The sequence below is a fragment of the Taeniopygia guttata genome, chromosome 1 (genome assembly GCF_048771995.1).
Source record: "Taeniopygia guttata chromosome 1, bTaeGut7.mat, whole genome shotgun sequence".
NCBI lineage: Eukaryota > Metazoa > Chordata > Aves > Passeriformes > Estrildidae > Taeniopygia > Taeniopygia guttata.
This window is the reverse complement of record NC_133024.1, coordinates 91,512,056-91,536,687: the sequence shown is the minus strand read 5'-3', so window position 1 is coordinate 91,536,687 and position 24,632 is coordinate 91,512,056. Positions and strand designations below refer to the sequence as shown.

At 41.9% G+C, this 24,632-nt stretch overlaps 1 protein-coding gene across 3 annotated transcripts in view; it reads left to right on the top strand.

Annotated features, from left to right (window-relative positions):
• The window catches only part of COL4A2 (collagen type IV alpha 2 chain), a 139,808-nt gene extending 121,036 nt beyond the window's left edge, over positions 1 to 18,772 (top strand). For all 3 annotated transcript variants that reach the window (XM_030280323.4, XM_030280332.4, XM_072933663.1), the window contains exons 32-48: positions 476 to 619; positions 1,906 to 2,031; positions 2,372 to 2,553; positions 3,985 to 4,048; positions 4,439 to 4,513; positions 5,119 to 5,226; positions 6,165 to 6,272; positions 7,540 to 7,611; positions 7,991 to 8,116; positions 9,452 to 9,568; positions 10,889 to 11,050; positions 11,186 to 11,284; positions 12,041 to 12,187; positions 12,773 to 12,889; positions 13,783 to 13,974; positions 14,253 to 14,539; positions 17,155 to 18,772. In XM_030280323.4, coding sequence (XP_030136183.2) covers positions 476 to 619; positions 1,906 to 2,031; positions 2,372 to 2,553; positions 3,985 to 4,048; positions 4,439 to 4,513; positions 5,119 to 5,226; positions 6,165 to 6,272; positions 7,540 to 7,611; positions 7,991 to 8,116; positions 9,452 to 9,568; positions 10,889 to 11,050; positions 11,186 to 11,284; positions 12,041 to 12,187; positions 12,773 to 12,889; positions 13,783 to 13,974; positions 14,253 to 14,539; positions 17,155 to 17,409 — 2,381 coding nt within the window. In that variant the 3' untranslated portion in view covers positions 17,410 to 18,772. The remainder of the gene's footprint in view (positions 1 to 475; positions 620 to 1,905; positions 2,032 to 2,371; positions 2,554 to 3,984; positions 4,049 to 4,438; positions 4,514 to 5,118; positions 5,227 to 6,164; positions 6,273 to 7,539; positions 7,612 to 7,990; positions 8,117 to 9,451; positions 9,569 to 10,888; positions 11,051 to 11,185; positions 11,285 to 12,040; positions 12,188 to 12,772; positions 12,890 to 13,782; positions 13,975 to 14,252; positions 14,540 to 17,154) is intronic.
• Positions 18,773 to 24,632: the final 5,860 nt, after the last annotated feature.

Sequence of the window (24,632 nt, the reverse complement as noted above, 5' to 3'; positions counted from 1 at the left end):
TTACACATGTAAAACAGCATTCTCTTGTTTAGAAAACAGGAGTAGGGGAATTTTTGTTGAGAAAGGACCAGCCAGTCCTAGACCCATGATTTGTATCTCTACATGTAGACCAGGCTGACTACAAACCTTGTGTGGAACTAAGTACATATATCAAGCTCACCTCTAGGAGAGGAGTTGTACTGATCTCTCAGAAGAATGCACTAAATTCTGGTCATCTACACAACACTTTTCTTGGCCAGTTGAGGCAGGTTCATGTACTCCTGAAAACACACTACCTCAGGAGCTCTACTACCTCTTAGAGAGCTTGGGTGCCTGCTCCAGACCCACAGATTGCTGTAGGCATCAAGGCACCCAAAAATAGGTACTGCTGCACTGAAGTTTTCATACCATTTTAGTCATGTGTTGCTGGTTCATATTTATTTAGTTTGCAGAAATCTGAGTGAAGTAACAGTTCTCTTCCTCTTCTTTCTTAAAGGCTCAAGAGGTTCACCTGGCATTGATGGTTTCAAAGGCATGACAGGCCTAAAAGGAAGACCAGGCCTGAAGGGAGTGAAAGGAGAATTTGGCCCACTTGGGGCTCGGGGAGATAAAGGCTCACAGGGTGCACGTGGCTTCAAAGGTATTTGCTTATGGGTGGTACTAGTGTGTTTGCTCTTCACATCTGCAGAACTATTTTACAAGAACACAAAGAAAGACACATTTTTCACATGGTAAATTTAGCTCAGACATTCCTCCACGTATTTCACACATGGGCCTCTGGCCAAGAGGCCTGAATTTTACACTCAGGGAAAGGTTACTTCTGTACACACTTAAGGCTGGAGACAAACATTTTGTTCCTCATCTCAACTCAGATAGTGGCACCTCTGGACATGTGCAGAAGTCAATAGAGCATTTTCCCTGGAAGCATAAGATGTTTGGGGGAGAAAATTTGGATTTTTCTCCAGTTGCACTGTAAAGACAATTAAATATTCAGAAAAATTGGCAATTAAGTAGTTAAAATTAAGTAGTTAAAAGTCACAAACATTATCAAAAACTTAAAAGTCACAAATATTCAGCTGGTATTATTGTTGATGAAGTAAAAACTGCAACTCAGCCCTCTTTTGATTATATACAATTACCTTTAAATAAATGTTTTGCCACAAGACCAAAATGTTATTTCTAGGGACCCTGAGATTGTTGGTTTTTTTTAAAAAGTGTCTGCAATTCAGAGGTTGCAGAACAGTGATCCCAGCAACAGTCTCAGTAAAAGACAAGTGTGAAAGCAGCCCCTGTGAAGAGAAGTGCAAATATACTTCTTGGTAAAGAAATATGAGACAGGTCATAATCATAGGAGACAAGTCTGGGTTACTGGCCTGTTTCTGCACCCCACAAAGAACTAAAGACACTCATAGAGTCTATATGTGTCCCTTCTTCTGGACATTATTTACTGATATCACCAGTAACCATAAAGTCAAGAAAATGAACACTATAACTGGTAACAAATCCAAACACTTTCTTTTGCCCAAGGCTTTTTGACTTAGAATATCCTTTGCACTAGAACTAAACTACTTTTCTGTGCTTTCTCCAATGTGCTTTTGGGGGTTTTTTATAAACCATGATTTTGGGGCTTTTTTTTTATGAACACATGGTTCCTAACTGATCTGCTGAGAGATAAATTATCTATCACAGAGGAGTCTGGGTCCAACTCCCATGATTGTATGTACAAAAGTTTAATTCAGTTTTCATGTCTTCTTAAGCATGACTCTTCCACTGCCATGTTGTATTGACAAAGGTTACTTTTCATGGAAGTGGATTTTCTGTAGCTTGTGCAAGGTCATTCCTTTTTCCTAAATCACTCTTCTGTTCACTTTCCGACCATGCTGCTGACTAGCATTTTGTAACATGGTTGGGTTTTTTACCCTTTAGGTGATCGTGGGGATCAAGGCCCCCCAGGAGAACCTCCAAAGCTCATGCCCAGCATGATGATGGAAGTTAAAGGTGAAAAAGGAGATGCTGGAGAAAGGGGCACAAAGGGATCCTTTGGCTTAAAAGGTCAGTGGTCACAGTAAAACAAGCAAGCACATTCAGAAGTATAATTTAGTGATTTTTCTCAGCTACCATATTAAATATTCCCTGCTCATTGTACCACTTGGCTGCAGTCTCCTCAGCAAGGTCTCTGGCAGCAGAAACTGAGCTCCTGGATGCATTTCACAGAGTCACCCCCAAGGAAAGCTTTGAGGGATGGTGTGGTGTGTGTGTGTGTGTGTGTGTGTTGCCTTGTACAGCACATTGTGGTGTCATGTTTTGAGAAGGCAGGTAGCAGGAAAACTTCTTACACACAAGCCCACATGTCAGTCTTCCCTTATTTATTTTTCTTCTTCCCTGCCTGCAGGTAGCAAGGGAATGCCAGGCCTTCCTGGAAAGACAGGAACCCCAGGGTCCCCTGGGCATCCCAGCTACGTGGCTGGTGTGAAGGGAGACATCGGCGCGAAAGGGCTGACAGGTGTGAAAGGGTATCCTGGTCCTGCTGGTTCTCCTGGCATCAGAGGCTTCCCTGGCACCACAGGAGTCAGAGTGAGTTTATGCACATGAGGGAATAAGGGTGCCCTTGTGCTGGCATTCAGCTTCTCAGGAAGTGGCATTCACCCCTTGAAATTTTGCCAAACAACAGCAGTACAAAGATAAAAATGCCATAAGCATGGAATGAATAGATCAAATACTTTTGCTTACTCTCTCCAACATTCATTAAGCAGAGTAATTTGTCTTCTCATTGTGAGACATCCAAATTTCATAGGCCAGAATATTGCCAGTGAGGACCCAGATGGTTCCTTCTAGATCTTTGATCCTATTGCCACAGCTGCTGGTAAAAATTATTCCCAGTGTTGGGCTTACTTTCCTCTTTGTCCCAGGACTTAATGGTATCTGCCAAAAGTTACTCACTGTCACTTACCTAACAGTAAAAGAGCCTAAAAATCTTAGCTTCCAGAGGGTAATTCATTGTAATTCGGTCTGGCAGCAAAATAAATTACACTGGAAGAAATAAATGCTTAGAAAAGGCCTGACAGTAGACTCATCGACATAATTTATTTAAGAGAGACAAAAATTATGTTCCTTTCTCAGGTTCTCTTTGCCTTTATGTTTCAATAAGAATTTTTTTTAACCAAGGACTGCAGGACTGTTATGGTTTAACCTCAGCCAGAATCTAAGCCCCACCCGGTTGCTTGTTCCCCCACACATCCCCAGCAGGATGGGGAGAAGAGAACTGGAAGGGTAAAAGTGAGAGAACTGGTGGATAGGAACAGCTTTATAATTTAAATAAACTACAATAACAATAAATAATAATAATAGCAATAATAATAATAATAATAATAGTAAAACAATTATAGAGAAATAAAACCCGAGAAAGAGAAGCGATACAAATGAAAACTGTTGCCCATCACCAACTAGCTGATGCCCAAACCCCAAGCATTGTTACCCCCTAGTCCATCATCCCCTCTGCCTTACATGGTGAGCTTGAGGTCATAAAGTGTGGGATATCCATTGATATCCACAGTTGGGGTCAGCTGTGTCCCCTCCCAAACCCTTGCTCACCTCCAGCCTGCTCACTGGCAGGATGGGGTGACAAGCAAAAAATGTCCTGACACAAGGTAAGCACAATTCAGTAGGGATGAAAACATCCCTGTGTTATCAACAGTGTTTCCAGCATAAATCCAAACCACAATCCTGTACTGGCTACTAGGCAAAGCCAGCACAAGTACTCACTGCTATATATGCATAATGGGATGTCCTCAATTTTAAACTTAAGCCTTTGCAAACATAACTTGTCCCTTGGTTGGTACTGATTTAGATTAACTGACTGCTGCCAAGTTACTCTATATAGTACTACAGAAACTCAAAACTGGCACTTTTAATAGCCTTTTTTTCATATTTCCAAAGTCAGCTGCTTGGAAGGTTGAATAAATCATCATTTTCACTAACTGATGCCTGCTTTCAATCATATCATAGGGAGAAAAGGGCATTCCAGGAATTTCAGGCCATTTCGGTACTCCTGGCTCACATGGAGAAATAGGTGAGTTTGTTTTCTTATCTAAGTACTCTCTGTATTCATCACCCATCAAATACTTGACATTAAGTTCTGAGAGGTCTCAGTGTGTCTTCAATCTCAAAGAGTCTTTCTACATTCTTACAGAATGATATTATATGTGTGGAAGACTCTAAAAAGGTTAATACTGTTAATTTCATGCAAAATGTGATGTCCAGAGATAAATCCATCTATGGCAAGGAGGGAGGCTGTTCCAGACACTTTTTTGCCTTTACATCTTTAATTTACATCTCTTTTATTCTACAAAGATAATAGTTGCAGAATTTTGCCTCTGAAGTTGCAATTCCTTTGAAGCAACAGGAAATACTGTTTAAATTAAAGACTTGCCACTCATGAGTTCATTTTTGTTTGAAATAGGTGATCGGGGAGATACTATAAACTTACCAGGAATGCCAGGCCTTAAAGGGGAAGTTGGTGTGCCAGGCTTAACAGGTATTAATTTCACAGTTGCTCTCTGAATGTATTTCTTTTCACATACCAAAGTTTCCAGACAAAGGGAGGGAGAGCTTTCTGTGGGCTTTTCATGGCTCTTGAACCTGTGCTCTTATGACAGCTCCTGGAGAGGTTCATCTTTTCTTTATTGAAATTAATATGTGCTATATTTACCTCTTCACCTGAAAGTACAATTATAGCAGTAAGCATTGTGACTGGCAACTCCAGTAAACATTTCTATATAGTTTGTTTTCTGTTCATGACAAAGGAAGCATTATCAGGCCATGATTATAGAAGTTGGGATAGCAAAGTCTTGTAGATTTTGTATTGAGTTGTTAGGTAGTATATTGAATTTCGCTGTACATGCAGTGCACTTGAACATCAGTGTCATATTCCACATAATTTGGGGAGCACTTTTAAAAACAAGTTTAATGATCATTTGGCCAGAGGACTGTTCATGCTCCCAGATTATGTAAGCAGCTTGACTAGAAGAATGTCTTTATATGGCAAGACCAGGACCCATTCAGTAGCCAAGTTCATGTTATGCTTGTTTGCTTAAAAGAATATTAAAAGAATTAAAATTTTGTGGGTTTGTGGTTTTCCAGGCATAAGAGGAGGTGTGGGACCAAAAGGAGAAGGTGGTGATCCTGGTTTCCCTGGCATTGAAGGCCTCAAGGGCACGCAGGGTGTCCCTGGCTCTGTGGGACAGGAAGGTAAAATATTCTTTTTAATGCTCCAAAGAATAGCATTGTTTAAGAGGAAAAAGAAAAATACTCTTCCCATTAAAAGAAAGTAATTAAGTTTTTAATGTGTTCATCATTCTGTAAATTGGTGGGGAGCAGTGACAAGGATGTGGAACTTGCAGCAGAAGTTAAGAGGAAATTGCAAAAACCTAACTCTATACCAGTTTTTCCTTTTCTATAACAACTATGTGTCCAGTCAAAGTGTTGTATTGCTGGCACGCTCATGTATTCTAATGCCTCAATCCTACAAGGAGTAGGGTTTTCAATTACTTTTTCTGCCATAAATGAAGTAAGTATCCCCCAGGACACAGTTATAGAGCCTTTGAGCCAGGCTCATGGGCCAACTGTACAGGAGAAGCCAAGTCAGGTTCAGCTGTGGCTGGATCACATACTCAGGGCTTAAGAACATGTCCTGTTGCAGGAGGATCGTGGAAATGCTTTTTCAGAACAGTTGCTCCACACTTTTTATCATTAGAGGGTTTAGAAACTCCAGCCAAGACTGGAAGAATTTCCACAGGTGCTTCACTGGGAAATATTTCTTGTCTGATCAGCTTCTCAGTGGGAAAGGCAAAACAAGTGCAGCGGAAGGGGAAAGTGGCATGCACAGAAATGATACCACTTCTTGTAACTGGCAATAGAAGTCAAGTTATCATTTTATTAGGAGGAGCTCGCTGTCTTTGAGGTTGTCAGAAACCTGAAGTTTGTAATGAGTTGTTCTTTTATACTTTATCTCTCCTACCTGTGCTCTCTTTTTCTTCCACTTGGATGAGCAGTGCAGTGTCATACAATGACATCAGGAAGGGAAAGTCTTCATTTTGCTGCCTGGGAGAATGAAAGTAGCACAAGTCCGTGTTTTGGCTGTCGGTTTTAAGGATGCTCATGAGCAATGATTCATTGTTGTCACACAGGTTTGCCAGGACTGGTTGGCCCCCCAGGGCAGCAAGGAAACCCTGGGACTCCTGGACTTAGAGGTCAAAAGGGAGCTCCTGGCTGGCCTGGCTTACCAGGACAAGCAGGTATTTGTACAGCTTCAGCTATTCAATCATTTGTGTGTGAGCACTTACAAATGTTTATTTGGGGTGAAGAAGGAGAGGGGTTTTGCAGTTCAGAGTGGCAGAGTTTCCTGTCATAAAATATTTGTTCCTCACAAAGTCTTTTGTTAAGTGCATTAACAATGAGATGTGGTTGCTGATTTATGGCTTCTGGTGTCTTTTCAGCTCATTTTAACTGTTGATGACCTCTTCAACTAGGAAAGCAGTTTTCAAGGAACATTTTTGTTTTTCATGACAGCTAGGAAGAAAAAAAAGCAATAAAAAATTATTAAAGATACAGCAATGGTAGTAATATACAATATGAGAATATTATAATGTGGCATTAGATAGCAAGCAACATATTTGTCCTGCATCATCACCAAAAACTGTTAACTGATTCAATTTCAAGAATAAATGGTTTAGACAGAATTGTGCTATGAAAATGCAGGTGATTGTTTGAAATGAAGCTGTTTCTATTACAGGATACAGAATCTCAATGGTGGCTACTTAATTCCTTAATATATTAAGGTAGCAGATTTTTTTCTACCTTTCAGCCAGAAATCTTTTAGTAAGATTTTTCTATCTGAATCTGCCTCAAAGCTAAGCTAATACAGTTATGAAGACTGCCCTTTTAGACAATGAAGAGAGACAGACAGACACTTATTTTTCTGCAATAGAATAGTCCTCCAGAGCTCTGGCCATTGTCTAGCTTTAACATCATACTTACCACTTACCTATCAAAGGTACAAATAGATGGAATAAATTTTACCTGTAAAAATAGTAACAATAGTAACAGTAGCTATCAGACATTTATTTAGAGGTTTTTTGGGTTTTTTAAATGACACAGAGTGAATTGCTTCTGAAGACAGCTTTATTATAACCACATGTAGAGTCTACAATTATGTCATAATTGCCTTGGCTTGAGGATTTTGAAAAATGAAATGGGTACTAAAAAAAACTATGACAGCTAGACTGAAACTAATGACATGGTACCAGATGGATCAGAGTTATTTTAAAAAATATCTCTGGAGTAATGAGTTTATTGGATAACAACAAAATTTGCCAATGACAAAGCCACAGTGTGGTGTATTTCATAATAAACTTATGGTAATTCATTCATTTGCATATAATACACCATATTTTAACATGGAATAGCATTTATTCAAGCATTTGATGATTTTTCTTTTTGTCCAGGAATCTATACAGACTAATAGAAAGTATTATGATAATCATGAATGTAATTTTAAAACAGGCCAGCCTGGCTTCAGAGGAATCAGTGGACTGCATGGTCTACCAGGCACTAAGGGCTTACCAGGATCACCAGGTATGTGAGGCTGTTACTCTGCATGTTCACAGGCACAACATTGTGTTGGCTTCAAGTTTGGTCAGTGAGATCTTTGTAATGCAACTTTCTTAACTGTGTCCTCCAAAGCTTTGGAATGTGCTTCATTATTGTGGGCTCTGGCAATCAGCTCATACACTATGTGCTACCCCAGGTGGATTAGAACAGAACTTCAAATCATGATTTCTTTCCTCTGATAAAGTTAAAACTGCATTGTGGTTTTTTTCTCATCATGAGCCTTTTTTAAAATGAGCCATTGCAGATTCATGTATTTTGTAAATCTATATGCTCTGTACTTTGGCATGCACTGTTACATGCAGAAATGTTTCAGCTTTCCTTTTTATTCTGAACTACTCAACAGGTCCAGATGGATATGGCTCTGCAGGTTTCCCAGGTGCAGTGGGTGACAAAGGAGAAGCAGGAGAGCCAAGCAGAGTTGAAGGCAGCCGAGGACCTCCAGGCCAGAAGGGAGAGAGAGGTGTTCCAGGTCTGTGTTCCAGAGAAGGGGATCCACCTACTTGTTTCATCTGTGGGTGTTAGAGATGCCATGAAATACACCATGGGGTAGACAGTTGAACAGGTGAACTCCCAAAGCTGGGAAGGTCACTGTTGGGAGTTTGTGCTGCAGCTCAGCCAGCCCTTGCTCAGAAAGCAGTGTGTGTTCCCCAGAGCTGCACAGCCTGGATGCTTCCCTGTCCTGTAGCACCCACTGGGCTCAGCAAGCTGCAAATGCCAGAGGCTACTCTCAGCCATTAGCTCCCCAAATATTTTTAATGACGGTCCAGTTACACAAAGGCATGACCCCTCTCTCTTTTTGTTGCAAACCCGTCCATATTTACCTTTCTCCTGAAAGCCTCACTGTCTCTCAGTGTGTGATGGTCCTGCTGGCACCTCGGGGGCTCTGCTCCTGTACACAGTGCTTTGCTGTGCCATCTATCCCTTGTGCAGTGTAAGCTCCAGCCCTTTGTGCTGTAACAGATTGTGCTCATCTCAGAATGGGTCACTACCTGGTTTTCATCCATCAAGAAGCCACCAGACTGATGTTATGAACAAATAAACAAATCACATATTTTTTTTGTGGGTTTGTTTTTTAATTTTTTCCAACAATTTGGCTCTGAAAGGATTAAGGACTGACAGAGATATAAAAGCTTACTGCCTTTGCCTGCTTGGTTCAATGACTTATTCATATTCTTTTGTGTTACACTTTATTGTTACTAGCATGCTATGCCATCTCAAATACCATTCAGATATTTATTATCAGGCATTTAAAAAAAACAGCTTACCTCATTCATGTTTATTTGTCACAATTATAAACAGAAGGTCAACTTCCTAACAACTTCAATATACTTAAAAGAATAATCTGTTATTGGTAGGGCAGATTTTTGACCACTTAACAATTTTTCATCTCTAGAGAACTTCTTGGATTTGAACTTTTGGTTTTAACTCATGCCAAATAATGCTAATTGTCAGCCCTGACCCTGCAGGCACAGAAGAACAAAGCTGCTTTCCTGCCTGCTTAAGTATACCTAGGATATTTTGAGTGCTTCCTATCTTGAAATAGTATTTTACCTGGCAGACACAAGATTATTAGTATTCAACACAGTGAAATGTAATTAACTACCCAGAGAGCTTTGGCAGAGGACTAGTATTTGGTTCTTTAAAAAAAAACAACTTCCACAGTGTCATCTGAAAAAATAAAACAAAAATCAGTGGGAACTGCAGGTGTTTTCTATTTTGAAAATCCCACTCCTTAATCTGAGTACTTTTATTTGCAATTGTGCATTTTCCTTGCAGTATTAATTATTTCTTCTCTTCCCTTCAGGAGTCCCAGGATCCTTTGGTATTCCTGGGCAGGAAGGATTTCCAGGACCTCCCGGGATTTCAAATATATCAGGATATCCTGGTGATAAAGGCTCCCCAGGTCTAGATGGAGTGCCAGGTAATTCATGCAACAGCAGTCATTGTTATTTCTGTCTTGATTCAGTAAAGAAGCCCTATTAAATACAACACTAAAACTGTTGGACAGAACTCATGGTAGATCAGATAATAGAGACACACCTCTTGAAAGCAAAAGGCAGCTCCTCCAGGTTGCCTGATGGAAGGGTTTGATCTTCATTCAAATAACAGATTAAATAATCCACAATTCTCTTGACAACTCTCAGAAGCATTATGCTAATCTACTACTCTAAAATCTGAGGCCTGTGGCAGACTTGCAAGTCTATTAAATACTGTCTTGATCATTTACAAAATTCTCTGATGTGAAATGACCAGGCAAGCTAAATTACACTCTTAAAGTATTAGCTCTTCCTTCTTAAAAATTCCTGCTACTTATTGGACTGCACAATCATTTCAAATTGCAGTGCCATTATGAAGAGCTTCTAGCAGAAGTTGTTCCACTAACATCTTTATATGATGGATGGAAAATTTTACGTAAACTCGGCAAAAACTTAGAACAGACAAACCAGCTGAAAACCAGCAAAATGCCTAGGCTTCCACGTAGAAAGAGGATGTCAGTTGGCCTGACTCTGCATACTGATTCCAACTCTCCAAGCAGTCAGGAGAGTGGAAACCAGAATACCATATCCCAGCCAAAATGGTGAGACAAGTTACTTTGCCACATACATCTTGCAATCATAACCTCGTGTGATCCAGCTTCAAAAGGCAGCACAAGAGATGCCCCACTCAAAACCCTACATAGTAAGGGTTACTCTCTCCTCAGAAAAAAAGGTCCAAATGTCTTGTAAGCAGTAGAGGTAACTGAAGAAACCTGCCAGGTTTAGCTTCAGGCAATATGAAATTCTAGAAAAAGAAGCTGTTCCCATAATTCCCAAGACAGCATGAAGTACTTATTTGGTTCCAGATGTTCAGCTGAACCACTAAGGTACACAGAACAGTAAGTCCTTGGCTCTGGGTCAGATACTTGCTGCTCTCTGATTTCCCTCTAGCTACTTGGATAATTTAGGATGAGGCAAGGAGACACCTAGGGAAGTGGGGCATTTGCTGGTGAAGGAATAGTTCATGGAAGGCTGTATCTCAGCAGGCACCCTATTTCTGCTGAAATCTTGCTTGAGATAACACTGTTTAGTGGGATCTTCCTACTCTAATTCTTCTGCCACGGCTGCCAGCCTAGGAGCAGGAGTGCTGAATAAGTCTGTCCCCTGCTTAATTAAGGACCTGATGGGATACGGTTAGATAGTTCTGTTACTTTCCTCTGTGCCCAGGTGTTAAGTATAAACAGATTACAATCTCCTCTAAACAGGCTACCCAGGACCACAGGGGCAGCCTGGAATACCTGCTCCACCAGGAAGCAAAGGAGAAAGTGGAGAAGCAGGTAGGACTGGAGAAATTGGCCCAAAAGGAAGTAGAGGTGATCCTGGATTATCAGGAAGACCTGGCCTGCCTGGATTCCCTGGACCAAAAGGTAAGGATGGGAAACGCTGATTGTGGCAGGAAGCAGGGGAGCCTTCTATGCTACAGCAGCTTTAACACCATGACTTTTTCACTCACTTGATTTGTACTGAAATGCAATAATGCCACTTGTCATTTTGCATTAAAGGTCCTAGGGGTGAACAAGGTGTCATTGGCTTTATGGGCACAGTAGGATTTCCAGGTGATCTGGGACCCATCGGACCCAAGGGAGATAGAGGAGTAACTGGTAAGTGCATGCAGTCAGATGCGTGACTCCTTTTGAAACCGCTCATTCTGCACCTCCACAGAGCTGATCTAACTGGCCCTGCTTTGAGCACAAGGTGGGGTTTGGTGACCTCCAGAGTCCTCCATCCTGCATGACTCTGTGAATCCTGGGAAATTCCAGAGGGCAAATGCCTGAATTTAACATGAATAGTCAATTTTTTGGCTTTATGAATTTGACTTGTAGGAGGTGCCAACTCCAAAATCAGAGCCACTTTTGCAGTTAATAAGAAGAGGGATTTATTGTCTAAATTAAGCCTCCAGAGCAGACGTACTGAATATTTAAAAAGAGCTTTAAAATCCACCACTCCATCTCTACTAACATGTATTTGTGTCTCTTGAAGCCCACAAAAGATGGTGCTGCACCTCAGAGAGCTGCAGCTGTTTGGGGGGGAATTCCCAGCTTCCTGTGTCATAAATCAGGGACAAGTAGCATCATGAATTTCCTTCTGCTTATTTATGCACAGTCCACGTAAAGACAGTCTCTTGGAGATGATCCCATACTTGGAGATTGTCTCATCTTGGGCATCCCATACCCACAGATATTTCCCCAAAATAATATAGCTGCTCTACCCAGGCTGCCAAGTTGCAGACCATAGACCTCTCAGGCATATGCAGCCAAGTAAGAGCAACAGTGTCTGGATGAAAGTACATTAAGGAAAAATAGAGGGTGGTTGGGGTTTTTTATAATCAAACTATCTTATCTTGCTTCTAATGACAGGCTTCCAGGGACCTCCAGGCTCTCCTGGGCTGCCCCCTCTTCCTCCAAGGCTGGTTGCTGAGCAAGGCTCACCAGGTCCCCGTGGAAATATAGGACCTCAAGGAAGCCCAGGAGATATGGGACCTCAGGGCCCACCAGGAGATCCAGGTAGGAATCACACATTCAGACTGAAAGCTGTTCCACTTAGCAGATTGAGGTCACCAGAACACTGATTTGATGCTCTTCTACTTTAAAGTCTGTAATCCAGAAAGGAGAGTCAATTTTTAGTCTTCCAAAGCTGAGGCTTCAGCTTTCTTACTCCTCCTAGCATTTAGAATATAAGCAAAACACTAAATAACTTTGGCAACACTCACAAAGCCAAAGCAACATCAGATATGGATCTCATGCACATCAAGACTGAACATCTTTGGTGGAAAAGTGCACATCCTTGTGGGAACACTGTCAGCCCAGTGATGGGTAGAGCTGATACATTGCACCTTTTGCCATGAGCCTCATCAGAGATAAGTGGTGCCAAGAGTGAAGGATTAAGGTTGTGGGACTCATGTAGTCTTGATCCCAGCAAGCTTTTCCAATTAACTTGGTGCTTTTTGCCTGAGCAAGTACCATTGTGTCTTACCTTCAATGCAAACCCAGCAGACAGGACCAAACGTACACAACTAGAGCACATGTTAAAGTGGGATGGGCATGTTGATATGTCTGCAGTCACTGTGCTTACAACCATTGTTGTATAAGGTTCCAGAGGCTCACCTGGAGAGCCAGGACTCCAGGGCAGGGGTGGCATTCCAGCTCCTCCTGGCTCCAGAGGGGAACAAGGAGGAATGGGATTTCAGGGTCCGGTGGGATTTGAAGGTAAGAGATATCACACAGCATTTTTCTTCTTTCCCATTTCTCTGCACTTAATCACTCTGCAGTTACTACTTCACTGGAAGGAAATGAGAGGATAGAAAGGAGGGGGTGAGAGGAGGGGGCAAGGAGCAAAAGGAAGGTGGAAGAGGGGAGGGAAAGAGAGGGGAGGAAAATTTCTGTCTTCATAGATACTTCACAAGGGACAACTAATTAAATGTTAACAGTTACCTTAGAGCAGTATTTTCAGAATTAATTTTGATAGCTGTAGATATCAGTCCACTCGTGAGTTTGTTTCATTCTGAGTGTATTTATTCTCTTTAAGTATTTTCAGCCTAGTGTTTAACTAACAGCTACATTCATGAAGATGAATGGCTGGATAGGTGAAACTTGGATAGATAAAGTTTAAGGGAATGTATCTGTAAAGGAAATGCCTGTGTCCTTATCAAATAAAGAGCAGAACTATTACTATCTTTGTTAGCTAAGCACACAAAGAAAAAGGTATTTGCAGAGCATATTTTCAAGTGTATGAGTCAAACACAAGAAATCCAACAACCACTAGGTAATCTTGGACTAAGAAAATATTTTAAAGGAAAAATCTGCTCATCTCTGTTCTACCAAGTATGCTCAAATTCATCAGAACTTTATTGGTGACTTTCTCTAGTTCTGGTGTGAAATACATTATCTTGGAAACCAGTGAGCCTGATCCAGCACCAATCTACTTCAAAAGCAACTGTTATAATCCTAGAACTGCAGCTCTTCTATCAATAACTTATCATAAAGAAAAGGCATCATGCCATTAAGCTGTTCGTCAGCAGCTCAGCTGGAATTGGCTAGCACTAGATCATTTGTGGGAGCACAAACTCAGCTGGATTCTTTCTTTTCTGCTCTCCTCTAAGGTCAGCCAGGCCGCCCTGGTAGCCCTGGGCCACCAGGCATGCCGGGTCGCAGTGTCAGCATGGGCTACCTGCTGGTGAAGCACAGCCAGTCCGACCAAGAGCCAATGTGCCCAGTTGGCATGAACAAACTCTGGAGTGGATACAGCCTACTGTATTTTGAAGGACAAGAGAAAGCACACAACCAGGATCTAGGTATGTAGAAATACTGCTGGCAGCAGCCTGGATTCCAAAAGCTGGGACTACAACAGGCTTAGGAAGCACCAAAACAAAAATATAAAAACTACATGTCTTCATGGAGTGCCCCTGAGAGAGCTCCTGCAAGTCATTAGTGTTTGTGGGAACCTGTAAAGCCAGCAAAACATTCTGGACCACAGGGCTTTCCTGGCAGGTACTTGGGAAAGAGTAGGAAACTGGAAGTGTGCATTGTCTTCTGTGAGAATGATTGCTTTTTGCTTCTTCTTTTTTAACAGGTCTGGCTGGCTCATGTTTGTCTCGTTTTAGCACCATGCCATTCCTCTACTGTAACCCTGGGGATATTTGTTACTATGCAAGTCGAAATGATAAATCCTACTGGCTCTCAACTACAGCACCTCTTCCAATGATGCCTGTGGCAGAAGAAGACATTAAGCCATACATCAGTCGCTGCTCTGTCTGCGAGGCCCCAGCTGTGGCAATTGCTGTCCACAGTCAAGAAGCTTCTATTCCTCACTGCCCTGAAGGCTGGCGCAGTTTGTGGATCGGATATTCCTTCCTTATGGTACTGGGTCTCCAGGGTCACATTTTGTGCAGCAATGGGTTTTAAATTTGAGTGTTTGGTACTAGTAAGGCTGCTCTGCTTCAGAGTCAGCAAGACCAAAACCATGGGGGCTTCCCCATGCTAGGGAACCAGGGAACTACAAAAGTAATTTCTAGGAAGCAGAAGAGGAAGATGAAAATTTCTGTGCATTTCAGAGAAAATTGTCTCTTGTCAGAGTAGCATCTGGAGAGTTTATTTTATGTACAAAATAGCACTTCAGAACAGAATAAAAGGACAGCTGTGACTTAAATGAAATTACACTGAGGTGCAACAGGAGCATACAGAGCATTTTCACAGCTAAAGATTTGGAGTTATTTACATACATGACTACTAAGAAGCTGATCTAGGGGGAAAAAAAGGAAAAAAAACAACATGCTTTTCCCCTTCTTTTTGAAATTTAAAAATCATTGGTATTTTGGTCGAAGATTTTGAAGCCAAAGTCTTTCGCTTGTTCTGGAAAGAGAGGCAGCCTGTGGTTGTTTTAAGAATTAAGTTTCAGTGCTGTATCTCTGCGAGCTGAGCTGTACATCCCATTGTTTACATGATCTCTTCAATCTTGTGATCTTATAATTAGGAAATGGGATGTTACAGAAAAAACTTAGTGCTGGGTGTGCAGCAGAAGACGTACTGAAGGGCCTGACCTTTTTTTGCAAGACTGTACAGAGGGATCATAAGAGCCCCAGAGGGTTTAGCATGGTAAACAGCAGGTGAAATGCCAGTGAATGGTCTGACAGATGCTCATTTTTCTGACTTGCTTGAGGAACACAAGAGTCAAAATCTGCAGCAGCATGCCCATGTTGTTAACTTATTGAATACTGGCTGAATCCTGAAGTAAACAGTGTTGGAAAAGAAACAAGATTTCTGTGGCAGAAGACCTCATGAAAGAACAATAGTCAATCTTACGCACAAACCATTTGTATGTCAAAAGCCAAAAACTTATTTTTTTTCAGAAAATAACATACAGGCAAATCCAAAATTAGGTACAGAAAAAAAATGCCCACATTTTGAGAGAGTAGGTCAAATTTATTACCATCCCTGTGTTTGACCTTTCTTTTGCTTCTATAAAAAGCCCTGATACCAATCTCATAGTTACTTCACAAGAATGCCAAGCATTAATTAAATATTTGCAAAGCCCCATGTAAACACTGAGCATTGTTAAGAGCAAAGTTGCCACCTTAGCAAGAACTTTTTGCCAGAACACAGTCTGTCAGCACTGTGGTACACACTGTGAGAAAAATCCCCATTTTCCCAGCTAGCTTGTGGAGCAAATGAAGTGTTTGGTGTACGCATTTTTGCTTCTCGGGCAACTGTGGAAGACGTAAAGCACACTTGTGGTTTTCTCTGAGTACATGCTGTTTTAATTCCTTGGCTTAAATTTGTCACCTCCTGCCCCTGAGTAAGGGACAATCCTCAGTCAGCACAGACTCTGCCCAAACAGCCAGAGAAGTCAGTAAGATTTCATGTAGCAAGGGTGTTCCACTATCACACATCCTATATGAGTAAGCATTGCAGGAGGATAGAAAACTACAGTGAATATGAGTAGAGATGTTATAGCATAGAGCTGGAGCTTACAGACCAAGCATGGAATACCAGAGCTCATCCTGAGGTTGCCAAGCAGGGCTGCTCCCATGCCAGGGCTCAAACAGCATCAGCAGGTTTTACTATCGGCTTTCCAGCTCCAACTGCAGAAGCCTCAAAGTTGAAATAATTTATGCTGCCTCTTACATTCCCTACATTTACAAAACTGTTTAAGAACTTTGTTTTCCAGCTGTTTTCTTTTATATTACAGATTCTTTCAGTTCCTAACAAAAATTATACAATATAACTTAAAAATACAGCTGTATATTTATTAAAGGGAGAGAGAAAATGTCCATTTTGTTAGAAATGTCTTTGACAGAAGAAAAGTAACATTCAGTTCATTACCACAGAACCTGTCAAAGGCAACAGTTGAGTGGTGTAAAGATGCATGATTCTGGTGTAATTCACTGTCAAAAAAATATGTCATACAAGGAACTAGTTTTTGTATAGGAGCAAATTCTGTTTCTGCAGTGCTCCTCACATGCAATGCAGAGTAAGACTTTATAATTTGGGAAATTCAAATTAAATATAGGGCAAAAAAAATTTCTTAGTGAGGATAATAAAACAGAGGAGGAAGATGTCCAGACAAGTCATGGGAGGTCCATCCTTGGAGGTATTAACAACTCCACAGTACCTTGGAACAACTGAGAGCAACTTCGGTGTCAGCCCTGCTTTGAGCAGGGAACTGGGGGAAGTGACCTCCAGTGGGCCTTTCCACCTAAATGTTTCTCCAATTCTAAGACTTCCAACAGTGAAAATCTTAACTACAGAAAAGATGTTTGTTAGAAGATTTCAAAGAGGCATCAGCATATGGGCTAGCTGCTTTATATAGTTACAGCATAGCCAAACCCTTACACAGCTGCAGGACTGGCCAACTTCCTGCTCTGGAGATAAGAATTAGGAGCAATTCTAGTGGTTTTTCGCTTTTCACACATGTAAGTTTATGATAGCATTGCCTGAGGCTGCACTCTGAACACTGCCCTCCTTGTCTCCCTTAGCACACTGCTGCTGGTGATGAAGGTGGAGGACAGTCGCTGGTTTCTCCTGGGAGCTGCCTGGAAGATTTCAGGGCGACTCCTTTCATCGAATGCAACGGCGCACGCGGAACCTGTCACTACTTTGCAAACAAATACAGCTTCTGGCTCACCACCATCGACCAACCCTTCCAAAGCAAGCCCTCGGGAGACACACTCAAGGCAGGACTCATCCGAAGCCATATCAGCAGATGTCAAGTCTGCATGAAGAACTTATAGAAGTCTCTCACAGTGTAAGGAACCGCTTTTTCATGTAGTTCGTATACTGAGGAGCCTTCTGAAGTGGTTAGACAATTGAATAAATCATGTTGGTGCTTTTTTTAACTTATTACCTCAAAAGCTGAATGGAAATTAATTTTTTAAATGTCTGTAAAAGCAAGTTAACACTAAGTCGAACAGATCTAGTGGTGTGTTCTCCCACTATGCAGTATATATACACATTTTTTTGCTAGTCTAATATTACATCGTTTGCCAAATGATAGAAATATTCACAGCTTTGAAACACCAAAAACTTCAGTAATAAAAGGTTTCCTTGGTCAGATACCCACCACATTTACCTGAAGAGAATATATATATATCTTTCTATTTACTGGATTTCTCACAACAGTAAACACTAACAGCTGCAGTTCCATAAATTAACAGAGGATCATCTAAGTCGTAAATTGTTGCAAAACACTGAAAACATACTGTAGTCCAAAATGCTCATGTCCAGCACTGAAACCTAACTTACATTTTAGTATTTTGTGCTTGGGCATTTCAAACAAAGCCAACACCATTTTTTTTTTTTCTTTTCCCAAGCCTCCCCATGCTTTAGCACTTAACAACTGCCAATAACAAAGCCCACAGGCTCCCAAAAACAGCAACCACAAAATGCAACTCTTTCAATTTGGTTAGAAATCTACATGAAGAAGATTAGCATTTTATTTTATAAGCTTGATGGTGTTTTTCCTAGACATACCCCAAGCCAAACAATCCCTTGGTCCACCGTGCTGTGGACATTTCATCTGTGTCACACCACTCACACAGCAGCAGCAATTGGTTTTTGCATTGCACCTTTTCCCCTCTGAAATTAAGCCGCTCATCACAAACAGGATTCAGCCACATCATGTTGGAACAGCACACAGGTAGGGTGTGCAGGAGTGCTCAGTGCCACATGACACTCAAACACAGCCCTGCACATTCTCTGAATGCATCCTGTCCTGGCAGCTGGGGACAAGTGGCAACGGGATGGCCACCATCCCAACCTGCACAGAGCCATCCTTGCACAAGCAAAGGGGAGGGAAGTAAGGCATTTATTTGGCATCATCTTTTCCTGTAGAAAAGGGTTGATAATTGACAGAATGCCTAGTTCTGTACTTCTGTAAAAAGAAACAATTTAGCCCAAAGTTGTCTGTCTGCGCTGCAAGAGAGAAGGGAAAAAAAGATCAGCTACAAATATCATGTTCACATAATCCGATTAATATTTATAGCAATGAGAGTTGATTTTCCAGTAACTTACCTCACTCCTGCTTCAGGTGCTTCTTGGCTTTTATTATTACATTCCAACCTCACTGTATTATAAATAAAAGCTTTTTTTTCTACACCTCTATTTGTTTGTGATTTCTATTTTGTAAATGGCGTTTCCCCATACAATGTACATAGACTTCTGTGTTGAAATACTTTGTTTGCACTAAGGAATTATAAAAGCACTCCCAGTAAACTCCTCCCTCTGAAACTCAAACTCTTCAACCAGAGAACACTTGTTTGTTTCATGACACTTAAAAAGATCTAAGAGGGGAGCTGCCTCTAAAATCACTTTAAGATGAACAAGTAAAATAGTATTTAAGCTGTTGTTAGAATGATTAAAGCAAATAAACTGTGGCATTGCAGACTAAAACAACCATTATTCATGCTCTACAATTTCAGGAAACAAACATTTACCAGACTTGATAAGTGTTACCTCCACAAAAATATATAAATTAAGTTAAAGGTCTAGAATCATAGAATGGGTTGAATTGGAAGGGACCATAAAAATAATTTTGTTCCAAGCCCCCTGCCATGGACAGGGGGACCTTTCACTAGACCAGGTTGTTCAGAGTGGCATCTAACCTGGCCTTAAACACTCTCAGGGATGGGGCACCCACAACTTCTCTGGTCAACATCCAGTACATCACCACCTTCACAGTAAAGAATTTTTTTCTTAATATCTAATCTAAACCTACTCTCAATCTGAAACCATTTTCCCTTGTCCTGGCACTACATGCCCTTGTAAAAAGTCCCCTGCCATCTTTCTAGTAGGCTGCATTCGGGTACTTACCTAGAACACTGTCTGACCTAGATTAGTTGCTCATATAATTAGATCTAGCCATAACCAGAGAAATTATCTATCTGAGCTTTAAATGAGCTCTCTGACCCTGCATTAGCTCTGAAAGGCAGCCCCTGAACAAACTTACCACACTATTACTTATTTCAGCTAAATAGAACTCTTAGTACTGCAAGCATTGCAGTCAACATGAGCTAAATCTATTCCATATTTGCCAATTCTTTTAAACATGGCAGTAACAAATATCCAAGAATAGACTTGGAACTTGCCTCTTCCACATATTGCTAGACAGCAATGCTTGTGTGATGATCATACAACTATCACTTGTGGATTGTACAGCATGCAACTCAGGTGATGCAGCACATTCAGTATTTTAAGAAAATTCAAGTGAAGGTTAAACAAATCTGTAAAAAACTGATTATGTCAACAACAGCAGCAAACTATTTGGGTTTTCATGGCTAACATACTGCCTAATCTTCCTACAAAGCTCATTGCTCTTGCACATAAACCTCAGCACATGGTTCTTCCACCAACAGTTGCTTTGCCTCTTCAGTTTCTCTGATCCAATAATCTGATCTTAACAAGTTTGTTCAGAGTGGTCCCAACACAGCATTAAGTGGAACACATCAGCATAGTGCAGGGAAAAGACAAACCAACCATAAAACCCACAGGGTACTAAGCAGGCTCGAGCTTCTGTACTTTTTGCATGTCATGCACTTCAGGTCTGTGTACCCACAGCTGTGTTTCTCCAAAGCCTGCGCAATCGCAGCTCAGAGAAGTGCAGGGAGCTCATGCACACAAACCCATGGAACACTCACAGCAAACAGAGGATTGCACCTGGTGAGCTCATCCAGAGCACTGCATGGAAGGACACTGACTTGTCAAACTGCCTCTTAGCTGCATGTTTACCTCCTCTCCTAGGAAGGCAGGCTGACAGTATTTGTTCAGCTGAAAAACACTCTGGAGAGATCTTATAGCACCTCAGAGTACCTAAAGGAGACTTAACAAGACCTGTAGTGTACAGGGCGAGGGGTAGCAGCTTTAAACTGAAAGAGGGTTGGTTTAGATTGAACAGAAGGAGAATATGTTTTTACTGTGAGGGTTGTGAGACACTGGAGTAGGTTGCACAGAGAAGCTGTGGTTGTCCCATCCCCAAGAGTGTTCAAGGCCAGGTTGGATGGGGCTTTGAGCAACCTGGTCAAGTGGCAGATATCTCTGCCCATGGCCAGAGGGCTGGAACTAGATGATTCTTGAAGATCCCTTCCAACCCAAAGCATTCCACCGTTATGGTTGCAGAACCCACTTTCAGGAAGCTAAAATATCTTTATACAGGAAAATATCAGCTACAGCAAAACAAAACAATCCTTTTACTGAACTAGAGTGCTCCTGCCTAGGATGTAAAAAAAATCACAAATATTTGCCCTTGGTTTGACCACATTTCTATTTCAAAGCATGGTGTTTGCTTCCTACACTTTTCTGTTTTAAAACATGCTGAAATATAACATGCTCAGCCTGGAGAAGATAAATGAGATTATATTCCCCTTCTATAGGTAATAGTGCATCAGTGTTTTAACACTGGTATAAGTGTGTCCTAGGGTGACTGTTATGGTGTTTGTATCTCCAATCGTGTGTTCTGTTTACGTTTGATATTATGTTCTGTGCTTTCAGAACTGACTCTGAAAGTGAAGGTTTGTTTTGCCGTGTTATCATCTGGTTCACCCCCCCCCCATGTCTGCTGGAAAGCTAGAAAAGGCTAGGGCTGGCTGGCTGGCTTTGCTTTTGCTTGCTTGCTTGGCTTGCTTGCTTTGCCTGCTTTCTTGCTTTGCTTCCTAGTTAGGTTAAGCAGTCCAATTCTTTCCCTGGACTGTTGCTTTTTCCTTTCCTCTTTCTGAATATCATCCAACCTGCTCTGGACTGGGATCTGGGAAACACCAAGGAACACCAGGAGCCTGCATTTGGTGATCTGCAGCAGCCATCCCCAGTGCTGGAGAGCAATCCCCAGCGTCCAGACCCGGGCGACCACTCCCAGGAAAGACCTTCTGGATTTGTTCATCTCTTCAGAGGGGTGAAAGAGTTTTGTTGTCATCTAGTGTTGTTAATTGTTTTGGTGCTGGGGAGTGCTTTGTTTGTTGAATAAACAGGTTCTTTTCCACTTCTCTCTCAGAGGAAATTTTTCCCTGAACCAGGTGGGTGGAGAGGGGCCGTGGGGGTTTATTTCCTGGGTTTTCCCCAAATTTGCCCTAAACTAGGATAAAGTGAAGTCAACATAGTGACGTGAGCTGACCCCAATTATTCCCTCAGAGCATAGTGACCACATGAGCAGAGTCTGTTCACAGCCTATATGGCTGTGCTTGTCCATGCCTGCCAGAAATAGAAAATTAGCAAACAGCAAGCAGTAAACATGGCCTTGGCACAGGAGGTGCGAGATTGTTGCCAGAAGAGAGGCTGAGGGGTCACTGCCAATATGCCAAGAGCACCAAGTGCAGGGAGCAGCTGCCCCTGTAACCGCATGGGGACCAGTGGCACCCCAGACACGGCCACCCCTATGGGGGAGTGGGGACATGACCCTACAGTTGTGCTGCACACAGCAGTTTAACCCCACTGAACAAGGGAAGAGGTACCATCACAGCACCCCATGACTCATGAACAGAGTAGCAGAAACAGGCAGGAGTGCTTCCCACCATGACATGGGCAAGGATATCGCTAAGAGGCTCAGAAGCTTTGCCAGCCCTACAGACACTGGCAAAGGAGGTTCTTTTGTGGCCCCCATAAGAACTGAAGCCTTGCTGGGGTTGTCAAGGGCCCATGGCAATCTCCATCTTGCCCCATGAGTGCCTGTGAGGGGCAGAAAGCAGGATGGATCCTCCCCCATGGTCAGCCTGGCTCAGCCATCACCTACAGGCTGGCCTGTAGCTCACAAATAGCACCTCTTTTATTTCACTATACGATCACTTCACATAATCCAGACTTAACAGGGAGAAGGGCAGGGGGAATAAATGCTTGTTAAATGAGTTCCCCCTCCCTGGCAGGGCAGGCAGAGTCCTTCATCCATGCCTTCACCCACCTTCACTCGTCCTGCCAGGGGGGATTTCCCTTGCCTTCAGCAGCACCACCACAACAGACACAGCTCCAGACAACTGACCTCTCATCAACAGCTCCCGGGTATTACACAAATACTTCCCAGGTTTTGTCGTGTAATCCTGTGATCTCACAAAGGCTGGTACAGTGTCAACCCATCATAACCCAGAAATTTCTCAAGGAATAATAGCCAGCAACACTAAAAAAAACAAGAACATCATACCAGACAAGTGCAGCCTTAAGGGCAAATGCGCAGCACACAAGACTGGTTCCTGTGTCATCTCATTTGGTGAAAACACCCAAGCTGGAGCTTTTAGAAAGACTGTAAGAATTACTTAACATCTCATATGAATCAAATTGCTGGTGCAACTGAATTGCAAATATTTATTCCTTAAGAAGTAGTGGATGTTAAATTTACAAATATTTTTCCCTATTCTGTACCTTCTAGATGCACATCTCCCAAAATGCCTGACCCTTGTTGGGGGTTCAGCTGTCAACAGACACAGGAAAGCCAGTGCTGGACTTCTCACAGACGTGTCAGCAGAACCCTTTGGTCACAAACAAAACAGAGTGTAGCCTGTTTGTCCCTTCCCAGTCCTGAGGGAAGACTACATACTGACCCTGGAATTTTGTCCATAGCTAGAAGGTTTCTAATTACATACATTTTAAAATACCATAGCTCAGGTGCTGTTTAGTCTCTGACAGACTGGTAGGTGTCTGCAAGCCACTGGCAAACCCAAAAGATTACAACCCTTAGTAGGGCTTGTAGTAATAGGAAAAGGGGTAACGATTTTAAACCACAAAAGGGCAGGTGCAGACTAGATATAAGGAAGACATTTTGACAATGAAGTTGGTAAAACACTGCAACAGGTGTTGCACCTGTTGCACCACCCAGAGAGGTGGTAGATGTCCCAACCGTGGAAATATTCGAGTTTCTACTGGACACAGTTTTGAGCAACCTGATCAAATTGAAGACCTGCCTGCTCAGTGCATGGGGAAGTGGACTAGATGACATTTAAAGATCCCTTCCAACCCAAACCTATGAGTATATTATTTAATGCTGAGTGGTTTCTCTCTCAAGCCATTCTTCCCCATTACATGTGTACTATGAATTAACTTGAAAGCAGAAAATAAAGTTACTGCTCTGGAGCAATCCGCTCAATAGGATGTACTTCCAAAAAAAAAAAGTGCTTTAAATACATTTAGTAAAAATTTAATTTATTATTTATTTAAGAATTTTCTTCCTATGTATGGAACAACTGTGATTTGGGAGGGAAAGAGCGAGGCAATGACAAAGTGTAAGAGCCACCAACCTTTAGTTTTAGACAATTGTACCAGAGGCATCCAAGGGAAGATGGAGTCCCCACACAGGAGCTTGCAAAACTGAAAATATTCAAACTGTATCCTTGGGTAGGCTAGTTTTGGGAGGCATGAGGGGGGTCTCAGGGTGTGTTTAAAAACTAGAAGTTCTTCACTCTGCCTCAGTTCAGTGTGAGCTCCTGGGTCACTATGTGCATTCTTTGTAGCTGAGAGGGTTGGGAAACTCTAGGAGCTATATTAAGTGTTAGCCCTAGCTTTTGACTGCAGTCAGGAAAGAAGCCTGTACCTCATTATTGCTCCTTCATGGGCCTTTTACTCCACAAAAGGCAGTTTCTTCCCTTCCTCCTGCATTAGCCCGTTTCACATCAGAAAACACCAGTCTTCACTTCCCTCCAGGTAGAGGTAATTACTATCCAGGTAGTAATGTCATGCACAGCTGATAAAAATCAAAGCTGCAGCTCTGCCTGAGAACAACTAAGAAATGGGAAAGGAGACAGAACACAGATACTGAACACAATGACACCCCTAAAGACACCAAAAATATGTTTTTACAAAAATACAGAAAAATAAGATTGATTTCTTCCCCCAAACACACCTATATTAGAAAGAATTACAAGGGAAAAAATGGAAGAGGAATCTTCCTCCTGAAACTTGCAATTAGAACAGCAAGAGCTGGGACACTGCTTGTTAACACATGAAAGCGCACTATGGAAGAAGAATTCTCATTAATAAAGTCTCCAAA